General features: G+C 39.4%; 1 protein-coding gene across 8 annotated transcripts in view; it reads left to right on the forward strand.

The window, feature by feature from the left end:
- The window catches only part of LOC141772362 (arf-GAP with coiled-coil, ANK repeat and PH domain-containing protein 3-like), an 86,040-nt gene extending 70,294 nt beyond the window's left edge, over positions 1-15,746 (forward strand). For 2 of the 8 annotated variants that reach the window (XM_074643265.1, XM_074643268.1), the window contains 13 exons: positions 217-317; positions 513-624; positions 1,091-1,299; positions 3,224-3,293; positions 3,758-3,852; positions 3,967-4,184; positions 5,048-5,137; positions 5,348-5,446; positions 5,544-5,770; positions 7,157-7,266; positions 8,007-8,117; positions 8,211-8,272; positions 14,773-15,746. In XM_074643265.1, the coding sequence (XP_074499366.1) occupies positions 217-317; positions 513-624; positions 1,091-1,299; positions 3,224-3,293; positions 3,758-3,852; positions 3,967-4,184; positions 5,048-5,137; positions 5,348-5,446; positions 5,544-5,770; positions 7,157-7,266; positions 8,007-8,117; positions 8,211-8,272; positions 14,773-14,879 (1,611 nt within the window). In that variant the 3' untranslated portion in view covers positions 14,880-15,746. Of the gene's footprint in view, positions 1-216; positions 318-512; positions 625-1,090; positions 1,300-3,223; positions 3,294-3,757; positions 3,853-3,966; positions 4,185-5,047; positions 5,138-5,347; positions 5,447-5,543; positions 5,771-7,156; positions 7,267-8,006; positions 8,118-8,210; positions 13,049-14,772 lie in introns of those variants that run through there. The other 6 variants (XM_074643267.1, XM_074643271.1, XM_074643266.1 and 3 more) reach the window with 5 other exon arrangements.

Here is a 15,746-nt window from a genome sequence, read left to right on the forward strand (position 1 = left end):
GAGTACTCAATGTGGAGCTGACAGTGTTGCTTTCGGGTCATTTTTCTCTGCTTGACAGCAGACTGTGTAAATATCTAATGGTAATGTACTCGGAGGCTTTCAGCTGCCACGGGGGAAAATAGTCTTATCAAGGAGGAACAGCTGTTTTATGTTTGTGTTGTGTTTAGGGGCCTTTTCGATAAGCAGAGAAATGACAAGTTGTTTGTGTGTTAGCAGGATTCCCTGACGGTGGTGGTGGAAGACCTGCGGCTCTGCTCTGTTAAACCGTGTGAGGACATCGAGAGGAGGTTCTGCTTCGAGGTCGTCTCCCCCTCTAAGTAAGACTTAACTATGGGATGGATTAACAGGATGAATTTGGATCAGAAATTCATGTTCTTCAGAGTGTGATTTGTAATATCTGCATTAATCTATCCATCTATACAGCATTTGTTTACACTAGATTATGCAGATCTGTACAGAAGGTACATTATGATTTATGATGGTAACACTACTTTGGTTTGTCTGTTTCACAGGAGCTGTATGCTTCAGGCCGAGTCTGAGAAGCTAAGACAAGCGTGGATTCAGGCAGTTCAAGCTAGCATTGCGTCAGCCTACAGAGAGAGTCCAGACACCTACTATATAGAGGTAAGTCGCAGGTCTGGGACATAAAGCACGTACAAGTACGTTTTATATGTGTTGCATTGTTGCACTTGTGAAAAGTAACAGTATACATTTATTCCAGTACTGTATTCAAGTTTAACTATGAGGTACTTCATTAGAGTATTTTCATTTTATGCCACATTTATCTATTTTTCCAATTCAAAACATTTTTGTTAGATGATGTCTGTACAGTAAATTTGAAGCTACAACCAGCAGATGGTTAGCTTAGCTTAGCATAAAGACTGGAAACGGGGAAACAGCTAGCCTGGCTCTGTCCAACTGTGAAAGGAATCTGGCTATCAGCATGTCTAAAGCTCACTTATTGACATGTTACACCTTGTTTGTTTAATCCGTACAATTTGCAGGACTTTTATTTGTAATAGATTATTTTAATAGTGTGGTATTATTTTTGTGATCCTAATGAAAAGCTTTTTTATGTGTTAATGTTTAGCATCTGGACAGAACGGCGTCTCCGTCCACCAGCAGCATCGATTCGGCCAGTGAGCCGCGGGAGCGCAGCGTCCGAGGGGAGACCATCCTGCAGCGGATCCAGTGTCTGCCGGGGAACGAGCAGTGCTGTGACTGTGGCCAGGCCGACCCTCGCTGGGCCTCAATCAACCTGGGCATCCTGCTGTGCATCGAGTGCTCCGGCATCCACAGGTAGAGTCCAGAAAAAAACATTTGTACCTTTCAGATTAATCTAAACAAAATCCAACAGGAATCATGACTGTGGCAAATGAACATTTACTACAGGACTGCACATAGAGTTAGTATACTGTAGTTTTGAGGTTCTTGTAATTCACTTGATCCCTTTTCTACTTCTACTCCACCACGTTTATCTGATTTCTGAAGATACTTTATAGATTTCCATGCTGTAGTATTATCTGTACTTTGATTCCTTAGTCTTATTTTCTGAAAACAAGTGGAAAAATCTGCAATTGTAGTGAGATAATATCAACCTGTTTTAATCGAAGTCAACTTGAAATCAGTACAGGTCTTGGGGAGTACTACTGCATATGTGTAAAAAGCCTTTTCGTGAATTCTAATGAATTTACCAGAGGTCAAGTTGCATTGTGGGCCATGTAGGCTCCTGGTTTTGATTAGGAAGAGGGACTGTGTGGAGTAAAAAAGACGATATCTCTTTGAACTTTGAATGCAGGACTTTTACTTACTTCACTTTTACTAATGGAGTATTTTCACGCCGTGGTATTGATACTTTTACTTAAAGGAACAATATGTAGTACCGACAGCTAGCGGTTAAAATGGGTAACAGCAGTCCTAATTCAAAGTATTGGAGCCGTGGCCCGTCCGCTCCTCTGGTGTAACTGATAGCAGCGCACGTTTTTGCAATTTGAGGGTTACCTAATAGACACGACCGCATATGTCGGAATCACTTCACTGGCTGTGTGTCTCAAATACTCGCTGCCTTGATAACCCAGCTGCACACGGACCACAGAGAGATTTGTTTGCTTGCTTCCATGGCTCCAGAAGGCTGTTTTTTCGGGCAATTTGTTTCATATGTGGCAATAGTTGTCAAAATGGGAAGTGGACGGGATCACACAGCCCAAAACAAAAACAGACGTTCTGGACTGGAATACAAATTTCAAAGGAGAACGTACTGACTGTAGCATTGATGTCGGAGACGCCAGTAAAATATCTGAATACTTCTTCCACCACTGCCAATGTTGCGGTGTGGTGTACTGGCACTGAAGACGGGAAGTGGTGCCAACTATCTGTTACTTTGGCCTTACAATGTGCTCTTAAAGGCACCAAGCACGTTCTGCCACACACACACACACACACACACACACTGCTGAAGGGATTAAAGTGCGGTACGCTGCTTATTGGATCAGGCTTTGATTGAGAGTTTTCATTGAGGGAGGTGAAGTGAGAAGAGAAAGACGAGCTGCAGAGTTGAGACGCACAGTGAACAAGCCACTGAATAGCTTGATTCAGCATCAGATCCTGGTGAACATCCGCATCCAGATCTCATGTTCTGTTACGTCATACTCACTGATGTGAGTTCTCAAGCTCCCGGTTGGAGAAAACATCCCTCAGGAGTTGTGTGTGTTGCAATTACCACTGCTGATGTAATCTCAGTGTGTGTGTGTGTGTGTGTGTGTGTTTGCGTGTGTGTGTTCCCACCTGTTGAATATTCATGTTCCCTTTCGGGGCTTGTCCTCTCAAAGTGAGATCACACATCTTGTTACAATGCAGGGCGATGAAGAGGAGACACACAGTATCGGTGTTTTTTCCAGTGTGCCACTGTTGCCTGGATACCAGACAGCTTCCTCGGTGGAACGTAGTGATTTGCATGACATTAGGAGCGGTTCCTCTCATTTCCCTCAGGATAAAAACTCTTGTGATGTTAGATCCTTGCAGCTATTCTGACCAGGTCACCGGCATAGTGTAGGATTTCCTGTTAAAAGAATATAAACCGCTCTTGTTTTCTTTGCGTTGGCCGCCACCTGTTGTCTTATATTCACAACAAAGTACAATTATGTCACTTTCCCCTCTGAATTATTTACTGCAGAAGATAAAAACAGAATCATTTTTTACTTGAAATTTTCTTTTTTTGTTGCAGGAGTCTCGGAGTTCACTGTTCCAAGGTTCGCTCGCTCACACTGGACTCATGGGAACCAGAATTATTAAAGGTACAGTTTGTCTCAGCAGCGCCCTTATTTCAATATGAAGCTACAGCCAAGAGGCAGTTAGCTTAGCTTAGCATACAGACTGGAAGCAGGGTGAAACAGCTAGCCCAGCTCTGTAAAAGGTAAAATTATAAAAAAAAAGATTAAAGGACTTATTGATAACTTTTTTATGTAGACGAATCAATTAAAAATATAATACATCTATAGAGCCTTTAGAAAGGTGACGAATAAAAGTATGGCTTTTCCTGAAAAAAAATTACTATGATTGTGAATTAATCATTTAAAAGTTTTGGCAGGTCCAAAATTAATGTTTTGTTTATCTATGTGGAAAATATACAAAATATACAAATATACAAATATACAAAAAAAGTGAATGAGGATATTTCCCAAAATGTTGGACTATTCCTTTAAGTCCAGTCTTAGTGTGGAGACCATTAACATCATGTCTCTTTGTCTTTTCTCTGTAGTTAATGTGTGAGCTTGGAAACAGTGTCATCAATCACATCTATGAAGGCTCATACCAAGAACAAGGTCTAAAGAAACCATTACCGTCCAGTTCAAGGTGGGAGTTCATAAAATATGGCTTGACTATGTAAATATGATCTTGTGCATTATTGAAACCTGTTATCTTTGAGCACTACAAAAATCTACAAATACGTTGTGTGGTCCATTTCAGGCAGGAGAAGGAGGCTTGGATTAAATCAAAGTACGTAGAGAAGAAATTCCTGAAGAAGCTGGGCTCCACAGAGATTCTCATCAACGGAGAGAGGAAGTCGGAGCGGCGGTGGAGCGTGAAGAAGTGTCGGAGACACAACAGTGCCACCACGGTACCAAAAACACGACGAAGATACCGACAAGAGCCTGGAAGCACCTCCCCGTCCACCCTCTCCTCAGGTACTTCAGTGAATCTCTGTCTGGACTTACGTCTGTTAAGAATGAAGCTTTCTAGTGATGTGATTAATTTAAACATTCAACCTTTTAGCTCCAGTTTGTGCCTCTAATGTGTTCAAGTCAGTGTTAAATTGGGTTATGGAGGTTAAGACAAAGATACTGCATGAGGTGAAAGAGACAGGAGCATGCTGGTGTTCCAAAAACTATAGGAAGTAATAGAAGTTATTGTAGTTTGGCCTCTGATTTGGCCAGTTTATCAACACGGTCAGCAGATGGAGCTGCAGCAGAAGCTGTGTCCCACAGATCATGGAGGCAATTAAATGCTTGTTTGCCAAAGTTTGTATCAAAAATTGTACTCCTTCTCTGAGTCCTACTTCGGTCAAATCTGAACATACGCATACATCATTATTCTGGATGTCCATCATGAGTAAACATCCATAAACCCACTTAGAAATCAAAGGAAAAGGACGATACTTATACCTCCAGAACTTGCCTGAGAATCATCACGTTTTTAAGTTTTATTAAGTATCAACGTGATCCAGTGATAGTTGTCTGTACATGCAAGAGCACATTACAAACAGGAGCTGCTATTAGCTAATTCGGCATACTTTTAAGCCAATTTGCCAAAACATAAACAAATATAGGCTAAAAGATGGAGCTCAGTTGTAGCCCACAACCCACAGTGTAACTTACTGAATCTAAAGCAACACTATGACGATGACTATTTGTGCACATACCTTCAGAACCGCGGTAAAGTGCTTAACACTGTTGATATATGAGAGGCACAAACTGAGGCTTAGCGTATTATATTAGACAAAATACCTTTTCTTTGGTGTTCTCACCAGTTACCTGTGTTTGTCTCACAGCAGCTGCTAAGTTCAGACGAGACTCCCTGTTTTGTCCCGATGAGCTGGACTCTCTCTTCTCCTACTTTGACACAGGATCCGGCCCTCGAAGTAAGCGACTCACTGTTTTGACGTTCTGTTCCCAAAAAAAACTGGCAATGTATTTACTGTTCCACTCCAACACACTCAAGCCTTTAACTGTAGACTATCAGATGCTTGAATCAAGTCTCTGTTTTGCATGGTTCTGTGCCTTTTTAAACAATACCGATCAGCCAGAAAGAGGCAGCGGTAACTAATGTGTCCATGTTGTGGCGTCTCCCGGTCCGGCAGGCCTCAGCAGTGACAGCGGGTTGGGAGGCAGCACAGATGGCAGCACGGACATCCTGGTGTTTGGCTCAGTGGTGGACAGCGTCACAGAGGGTGAGTCCAGTGCAGGAATGCGCAAACAGATGGTCTCTTGGGTATTATGTGCAGTGGGACATTGATGTCACATGAGTCTCCTTTATCCTGTCCTCAGAGTGCGAGGTGTCGGAGGACTCGAGCGGCGAAGCAGAGCTGGAGGCCGAGCCGGAGACGTCAGACCCGGAGGACATGAGGGACCTTCATCCCGGAGCGCTGCTCTGCAAGGCCTCGAAAGCCCGCAACCTGCCCGTCATGGCTGAAGCCCTGGCCCACGGGGCGGATGTCAATCTGGTCAACGATGAGGACGAAGGAAAGACGCCCCTCATACAGGCTGTGATCGGGGTGAGTCAGTTAGTCGACTGAGCGCTGCCAGAAATGAGTCACATCTCAGTCATTGTTTTAGTAACACAATAAAAAGACTTGAAGACATGAAGGTCAGTTATAAGCACTTCTCAACCTGCGGAAACAGTCGTTTAACCTCTTGAGGAAGTCTGCAGGAGCTTTGTCAAGTCTGTGACAATATCCCTGATGATGTCATAGTGATGTCATCAGGGTTATTTCAGCTTGAGCTTAGAGATTTAGAGACATTTTTCAATTTAAAGTCTGTGTTACAAACTGGTAGTGAGCGCAGAGTTTAAAGTTTTTGGGGATTTACCAGTCAGAGAGGGTGTTATGTACTGTGAGATGCTATTGAGTTGCATTATGGGAAATGGGCTTTGATTTTGACTTTTCTTTTTTAATCTGTTTCCCCAGCTTTATGGAATCAAAATACTAAACTATTGGGATACTCCTTTAAATGAAATACCTCGTGCAAATTTTGTAGTCAAAGTGATTAAAAGAGGTTTAGGATTCTGAACTGAATTGATATCTGTAGCATGCAGGAGATTTAGCTTAGTGTAACACTACAACATCGTAATATCAAATTTATTTATTTAAGTAAGTTCATTTAGGGAACATTTTTCTTATATCTTACATAATGCAGGGAAACAAGATATTTGTATTTGACCTTTCTATCTCAAAACAGCAAGTTACACTCTGATCGACTCGTTCATGAATGACAAATGTATGTATTTAGTGTTTTCTGGACCGTTGGCCAATAAGGGACGTTTTTAGGGTTACGCCCCTCATCTGGATGGATGCCAAAGAGGAGGAAGACATTTTTGTAATTCATTTCAGACGCCCAATAATACTTTTAAAAGTGAGAAAGAGCAGCAAGCAGGAAATTGTTGTTTCTGCATCTGTTTTAGGGACATTTTGAAGGTGAAACACGCATGTGAAATGCTGCCGTTGGTTGAAACTTCAGTTATTTTGTTTGATGCTGAAGTTGAAAAGAGTCAGTCTAAATCTGCCACAACAGATCCACACTGACATCCAGGTATTACACAAAATATTGTAGGCAAAATAAATCCCAGGAACGGTCTGTGGCAAGTTTTATTTTTTTAAATGGAGGGCTACTAATTAATGAAAGAAATAATCCCAAATTAAAATCAATTAAAATCAATATTGGACAATATGATTAAATATTGAATATGATTAAAACCTGGATAAGATGCATAACAGGGGCACTCATTGACACACTGTGTTGATGAGTAGTTGGCACAAACCAGAAGTTTGAATAAAGTTGAAAAGTTAAAGTGAATATAAATTTTAAAAACCCATTTCTGCCAAAATCAAGAGCAATATTTACTTGCCAGCGTCAAGTAAACTGGTGTTATTACTTTATTTTAGGGTTCGTTGATCGCCTGCGAGTTCCTGCTCCAGAACGCTGCTGACGTCAACCAGAGGGACGCCAGAGGGAGGGGCCCCCTGCATCATGCCACATATCTGGGACACACGGGGTGAGTCACGAGGCAGGAAGTAGCTGTTTACTGCAGGCTGTAGCGTTTGTGACCACATCTCACATTTCAATAAAACGTGCTTTGTTAAAGGCACTTCATACGAGGTTGTGGCATTCACTGACCAAGTGGTGGCATTTGTCGAGTTGGGAGTGAGAATGTGTTGTCCAACTTTATGTCAAATCATTCTTTCTTTACATCTGTCACATTACATCATTGTCAGCTGTAGCTTATTTTTCATATTGTCTTAATATTTCGGGGTCCTTTAATATAACTTCTGACAGTGCTAAACTTGTTATCTTTTTGTCAGCTGATGTCCGACTGCAGGACTAGAAACTTAGAATTCTTGTTTTTTTACTCTTCGGTAACATTTCTGTGAATGAAACTTGCTCACAAACGGAGCAGATTAGGCAGCCTCATATGGCAATTTTAGGGCGCGTCAATTATGCTAATGATCAACTCATAAACGTGCACCTCCTCATGAACAGGTGACATTCATCAGGCTGGAACGAGTGATTTATGACCAGTTTGTGGAGCACTCGTACGAGCAAACCTCACAGAAAAAAGTACGAGAGATTTAGGAGAAGAATACAAAAATGTTCTTGCATGAGGCCCATTGTCTGAAGCTGCCTCTTTAATGCCAGTGAGCTAGACGTACTGTATGTAGCACAGACCTTTGAACATAACGATCTGATTGGATGTCAGTTTGCTGTGATTGATCTTTGTTTCTCTGGTATTTTCAGGCAGGTGTGTTTATTCCTAAAACGCGGAGCTACACAGAACGATGGGGATGAAGATGGCCAGGACCCTCTGAGTATAGCTGTACAGCAAGCCAATGCAGATATAGTCACACTGTATGTTCATTTATATACATACTTTCCATAACGTTTTTAATGAATTCTCCAGCTTTGATGATTTTTTAACACCCCTTCCTTCTTTCCCTTCAGGCTGCGTCTGGCCAGGATGAATGAGGAGATGCGGGAGTCGGAGGGACCCTTTGGACAGCCAGGTCAATACCCAATAAGCAGCCCCACTGAGCAGCAGTATAAGAGATGCATTCAGGAGTTTATCTGTATCCATATAGCAGAGTGCTAGAATCCAGTCCAGTCAGGTTTTAACTACAGTGTAAAACCAGTTCAGGGGGTGCCAGTAGACATGTGACTGACTGAGAGACGGGGAGCTTCAAGCTCGTCTCCTCCACCAGATTATCTTCTTCTCTACATCAGATATATATCACAATCATTCATCTCCCCAGCACAGTCTGCTGACTTACAACCACAGCAGTAAGCTCCTCACTCAGGATCACACAAGAACTCAGTATTAACTTCCTATTAATGATGTCAGATTTGACCGACTGATGATGAGCTTAGTCAGGTGCTCATCAGTCTAATCACAGCACAGTGGAGAAAGCACTGCCAGGGAAGGTTAGCCACATTTTTTTTTAACAGATTATCCAGCAGCACTTTTATCAAGCAATCTATAGAGTCATCAGCAGTGTATTCAGGAACAACTTTGCCCTTTGATTTGGAGGTTTTCAAGGGTACAGGGTGCTCTGAACCAAAGACCTGCCACAGCTCATTTGTCCCAGCAATTCTACGTTTAATTTCATCATGTGACTGAGTTGTTATTGTTGTGCTAAGTGGAAAAGAGCTGTTTCGGGCATTCCTTGTTCCGGAAGTAAAAGTCATTTTTCCCATAGACAATGTTACGTGACCACTTCTACAGCTTGGATCGGCATCAAACTCTCCTGGTTAAATCATCAGTAGTAAGAAGTATCTGGTTCTTTGATTAAAAAGTTGAAGATACAAGCAGGTTTACATAAACAACTACGACTCCCAAGGTGCATTTCAGCAAGAAACATCCAATTTACAATTTGCAAGCTCACCTTTAATTTCTGGGTCACTATTTGGATGTATTCAGCAGCTATGGCGCCGTCTTTTGTTTCCAACTTCAACGACGAAGCGCTTTAAATTCATTTCAGCTCTGGTTTGTGTCTCTAGCTGGATTCTTCTCCATGGCAATGGCAGCCGAAGCTCATTGGTGTTGTAGTATTTAGAGCCGTCTGCTATAACAAAAGGAAGGAAAAAACTTGATTAATCAGAAACGAAGTAGAGATAATTAAAACTGGTGGTCAACGCATAAACTACGGAAGCCCTGAGAGGCAAGTGAGAAAAAAAATTCTGGTGATCAAATCTATGTTTTCTCTCCTGTGTTTATGACTTAAGAAGAGGTGAAAAACAAGGTTTTGCCAGGATAATCTTTCTAAATTCCTTAAATATAATTTTTTTTCATCTGTGAAACAGGTGGGGAAAAAAAGTTTTGTCAGGATCATTTTTCTATGTTTTCTGGCAGTTGAAAAAAAAAATCTAGTAAGGACGAAAAGCTTTCACGTTTTCTTCCAGGAGTGTTTTAATTTACATAACTTCCTAACACACAATATATATGTACCTGTACAGTGCATGGAGAAATTAAAACTCACCTGGGAGGAAACATGAATGCTTTTAGTCCTATTTAGAACATGGAGTCGTGGTGCACTTCAGCCTCTTGTGGCTGAAATTAGTATTACAACAACAAACACTTAGCAAAAACATGACAGCTGCCAATTTTCTTTTTTCCTGTTTTCACAGATGAAAAAAATAAGGAACGATTAGAAAGATTATCCTGGAAAAACCTTGTTTCACCTGTTATTAAGTCATAAACACAGGAGAGAATAAACTTAATAATTAATGATATAGGGGATATTGTGTAAAGACAATGAATACAGAATGGGAAAAATGACTTCCGGAACCAGCAGCTCGTCCGTCTTGGTAACTCTACACAGTATTCGTAGTGCAGATGAATCGGGGGAGTAATGCCAAACTATCTTGTACAGGGTGGAACAGCCGGTTCAACAGGCCTGTTCAAGGTCAATTAAATCTGAGCTGACTGTTCTTTTTTAATAACCTGAGGATCTGTGCCGGTGCACGTGTGATAAAACGGTGGTGGTTGTGACGGTCATGAGGAGAAACTGTGCGGCTGCGATAACTGTGACTGAGAGTAAATGATCACAGAAGGAAGTATCATTTCTCTGTATTGATTGAGAGATTGATCAAGGAAAGCTTTTATGTTTAATTAAAAGCAAAATTATGCACTTTTTTCTTACCAACGGTGATTTTAATTTTGTTTTTGCTCTTATGTCGTTGTACCGTCCTTCCTTTTTCATTTTTATTTTTTCGGAATAGGTTCGAATGCATTTGGTTTTATTTATGACGAAACATCCAGAGCAATAGTGCAATGATTATTTCAGTACAGATAATCTGTATTTTTTGTATTATGTTTGACAACAATGCAGATGGTATTTTTTTAAGCTGGATATATTTTGTTAGATTTTATTTTGCTGAGCACTTACACACACAGCGCCAGTATTCTATTCTCATTATGAGAAAGAGAGCCAATACTCCACAGTTTCATAATATATAATCTCTTGGAGTAATTCTGCAGTACAAACTGCAGTGGAAGATGGACATTTTTTAATAAATCACAAACATGTATTGCTGTATATACAGTATTTGTATGTTAAAATGTTTGTTTATGGTATTCTAATGTATCACAACTAGGCCTATATTAGATTTGTTCTTTGTTTATAGTGCATGGGTGGCTGTTGCCCAGGTCTTCCTCAGCCCTGTTGCTTTTGTTTACTTCTGTGCCCAGTGTATGTGAATATTTGACATTTAGTATTGTTGAATAATGTTGATATCCATATTATATACTGCCAAATCATTACTACAGTGCATGGAACAACATTCATGACAGAAATGGATGCAAACAGACTTCTCTTACTGTCTTCCATTGGCTGGTTAGTGCAAAACGCTTGATGACAATGAACAGGGCAGCCTGGCCGCTGGCCAAAACTGTATTTAATGATCCATTTTATGCTCTAAAATGATGTCAAGTCTGACGAGTACTTTTTGTTTGACTCTTGGTAGCTCACTTGGTAAATGTCAGTGAGCCAGACACTGTTGGTTAAAGTATTGAGCGGTTTCGTATGAGACTGACCACTGCGGTTTTCACATGTTATCTGAGGCAAAATTAGCCTCAAGACAAATATTTTCCCAAAGATGTTGCTTGTCTTTGATAGATGCTATGGACTGTTGGGGTTTAGTTGAAACCAAAGACCACAGACAGTTTTCAGAGTGCCAGAAAGTGGCTTTTTTTAACCATTTTCTTTTTCATGGTAGGTCATGAATCCAAAGGGACGGTATGAAAATTATTTTTTGGGGGGCGGCTGAACCTTATGTTTGTCTTTTTTTTCTTTCTTTTTTTTAAGCAAGACCCTGCCCGGGGCTATTAAGACTTAGTTTGGACCCTCTCCTTCGCTTAGAAAAATTGCAAAACCCTTCCCCCCTAATTTCTCAACTCAACCCTGATTTTAAATCTAAAGAGTAACTTAACACCCCCTGAAAATCTTTGTTTTTGCTGACCTCTTGCGGTTGAACTTCTCACCTTGCTGCAGTTATGTACAAGTGTACTCCAGGACCTTGAGACATCACTGTTGGCTGTGGTTACAGAACGCAACAAAGCACATTTCTGACGCACATTTCTGACCATGAAGTTGGTTGTGCTGAAAATGCATTATATTAGGCTACAGGTTACCTTTAATGCTGTTCTGTTATAATGTAGAACAATGTGAAGGCAACTGTTGGCTAGTGAAAATGGCGTGCACGAGTTTTATTGAAGACTAAAAAAAAAAAAAAACTCTCTTGCTAACTGTCACTTAGCAATCTCGTTAGCTCGGTCGCTAATGGAACAATAAGTTCACACAGTTTATTCAATAGATGTATTTGTACCATAGATTCCTGTCTCATAACTGTCTGCAACCACTCTTTTTAATGGAGCAATTTATACTCCCAACAGAGGTTAAATAAAAGTCAATGGTGTGACACAGCTAATAAGCTATGACATCTGTTCCCTCATTGGTCAGCATGGGTGAGACAGCTTGCTATTGGTCAACGGCGTCAATTCGCGAGTTTAAGTTCACCAAAGTTGAACTATAGCGAAGATATTTGCGCGAATGCACTCTTCCCCCTGCGAGTGATTCCATTGAAATTAATAGATTTTGCCACAAAATGTCACCATTTTTTTTTATTGAATTTAACCTTTGAATTTTAAAGAAATGTCAGACCAGCAAAAAGAAAAAAATACATAACCCTCTTTTCTGACCCCACCTTCCTCCCTAATAATTTTCATATAGTCCCTAACTTGAGTCGGACACAAGTCGGAGCCCTTCAGCAGTGAAATGTTGGTTTTTTTTACGTGGCGGCGACAGAAAGAGCAGCTCACTCTCCCTTCTTGCTTTTCAGTGATAGATTCAAAGCACTTTGAAAATCCAGCCTTTTCTTATTGTGTGCAGTATTAGCGTGGTCGCTTACAAAAGTTAACAGGAAGCAGATTTTACCAGATGATGTCACCACTGACCAAACAATGATTTGCATCAAGCCATTGAAGGATTATGTGTTGTACAGTATGATGTGTCTGTTGACTGTTGTGTATATAAACTAAAATCTATTAACACTTTAACTGCTTGCTTCTAACATGCATTTTTAACTTTTCTGTATTTTTTCTGTCTCTGACTGTTAACTGTACCATTTCTTTGAATATTGTAAGAGAACATGTGTCTCTGAATATACTGTACCTGTGCATATTAACACTAACTGCTACCTAGGATTGGTTTCAACTCCCTTTTTTTGTTCAATAACTCCTCCCAGTGTCCTCTGAAATGAAAATAAATGGAAGATGTGACTAAAAACTAACCTCTCCCTTCACTTCTTTCTTCTTTGCTTTGACAGCCTTTCACTACATCTAACAGCATTAACAAACTGCTAACATCATGCACTGCTTGTGCACTAATAATGGATCAAATACCTCTGATTTTCACAGCATGACATTATAACATATTTATAGCGTAAACTAGAATATGAATGACGAGTATGAATATGCATGGAGAGAGATTAACATTTGAGTTTCAAATGAATATGTTTTAGCATTTATAAGCAGTATATATATTTTAATAAATGGTTTATAAATAGTTGTAAATCAATATAAGAACTTTTTTAGTGTTTATTAACGTATTTGTCAGCACTTATAACTCCTGTGAATCATTTTTCACTATTTTCTGAAATTTTCTAGACAAGACAATTAATCAAGAAAATGCAGATTAATTAGGCAGATTAATCGATAATGAAAGTAATCGTTACTCGTAACACTAAATTAGTTACTACAGCTTTCAGATAAATTTGGTGGATTAAAAAGTACCGTAATTCCCTTCTGAACTGAAGTAAAGTAGAAGTATAAAATAGCATAAAATGGAAATACTCAAGTAAAAGACAAATACTTCAAAACTGTAGGTTAGTACAGTACTTGAGTAAATATACTTGGCAGTGGTGGAAAGTCACTAAATAATTTACTCAAGTACTATTACTATTACAAGTACAGTTTTGAAGTACTAGTACTTTACATGAGTATTTCCATTTTATGCTGTTATACTTCTACTCCACTATATTTCAGAGGCAAATATTGTACTTTTTAATCCACTACATTTATTTGAGAATTTTATTTACTAGTTATAGTTTGATTCTGATCAATATTATAAAATGTAACCAACAAATAAATTATGATGTAATCTTATAGTTAAAGATACAACTTTATTGATCCTCAGGAGGGGAATTCACAAGATACCCGGCAAAGTAGTTAAAATGAGCTCCACATTTACCAGCTGCAACGTTAATTGCATCAATAATTAGAATCCACAATAAACATTATTCTGAAATGGGCCGTTCTGTATATGAATACTTGGTACTTTAAGTATAATTTGATGCTCATACTTTCGTACTTTTACTTAAGTAAAAAATTGAATGCAGGACTTTTTACTTGTAACAGAGTATTTGTACACTGTGGTACAACATCTGAGTACTTCCTCCACCACTGGTACTTGGTAACTTTCCACCTGTAACACATGATTCACAGGAGGCTGATAGTTGTTGACAAATACATTAATAAATACATAAAAATACTCTTATATACTACATTATAGTGTGTTATAAAGTGTTACCAACAGGCCATATCTGTCTACTATGAGGCTTGTACTCAGTGATCTCTCCTTCTCCTTCTCACACATCACACAAACAGGGAAAGCCAGGAATGTTCATTCCTCCTTTTTTTTAATTAGCCAAGCCTGGAAGCTCTCATGGGACACAAAAGAGTTCAACTGCTTTTGTTACGCCTGTGGATTCAGAGGTTACCATGGCTACGAGAAAAGTAAAGGCTCACAATTTGGAAAGTTGAAAGAGGAAAGCTTCATGGTGCCTCAGCCTGTTTCTGCCCTTCCATTCATTCATGCACGGGGCTTTTTCCTTACACACAACTTCTCTGCTTTCTGTCTCCCCTCACTGCTTGCATTCATTACTTTTAGATGTTTTGACTGTTCAAGTGGCATCATTTTCACCACTGTTTTTCCCTTGTTTTCTCCAGCAGGAGATGCCACATACCTTGACATCTTCCGAGAATTTTCCCACATGGCATCCCACAACCCGGAGAAGCTGAAACGAAGGAGTGTGCACTTCCGACACTCCTTCAGGTAGTCTGCCAATAAGAGTCTGGAGAGGAACAAAATCATGTACTTTAAAAGTGCAACAGACACTTTCCATATATAGTCACAATTGGGGTTACATCACAAGAAAACCTGATAGAAAAAGGATCTTATTTTATCATTTAGTCAGTTTTATTCCACAGCAAAATAATCACCTTTAAAGTGCATTAAAATGAAGAAATCGTGGCAATTTTTTATGCTGTTATTCATTATCATTACATTTTTACAATAGCTGCATTATATCTGCAAGAGTCTTGTGCTGTTCTTAGATCAATCGTTTATTTTGAAATGAGGATTTGCTGGTCTTTTCCTCTTAAATGCTTTTATAAATAAATATAGCATTGCTTTTGTACAGTGTTAGATGAAACTTTCTGGATAAAATGCCAAGCACTTGTTTTGTTAATTTTCTTTGATTTTGTTGGTATAAGTCATTTGTTTGCTGCATCAGTTTCATTATTCGGATCAACATGTTTGATTCATTGAAGGATTTTTCTTCTGTGTGTGTAATGCATGCATTTACTCCCATTATATTTCATACTTAAACTTGAATTCAGCTTGTATGGATAAAGAGTGTCATATCATCATTAGTTATCATCATCAACAATCTTGAAGTCGCAATGTTATTTCTCTTGATGAGCAGTTTATTTTGTTATGAAATGTGTTGTTTTTTTCTCATTGGACTATGCTGGTATAGTCTTTGTAATGTTTTGTTTAAATGTACTTTGCAGTACCACTATGAAATGCAGTGCTTATGTTACTGTATACATGCTGTAGAAGCAAACAAAATGCTAATATATCTGAATGAACAGGAATGCAGATAAAGGATGGATGAAAAATAAACATTGTGTTTACACATACA

Source organism: Sebastes fasciatus, chromosome 8 (genome assembly GCF_043250625.1).
Source record: "Sebastes fasciatus isolate fSebFas1 chromosome 8, fSebFas1.pri, whole genome shotgun sequence".
Lineage (NCBI taxonomy): Eukaryota > Metazoa > Chordata > Actinopteri > Perciformes > Sebastidae > Sebastes > Sebastes fasciatus.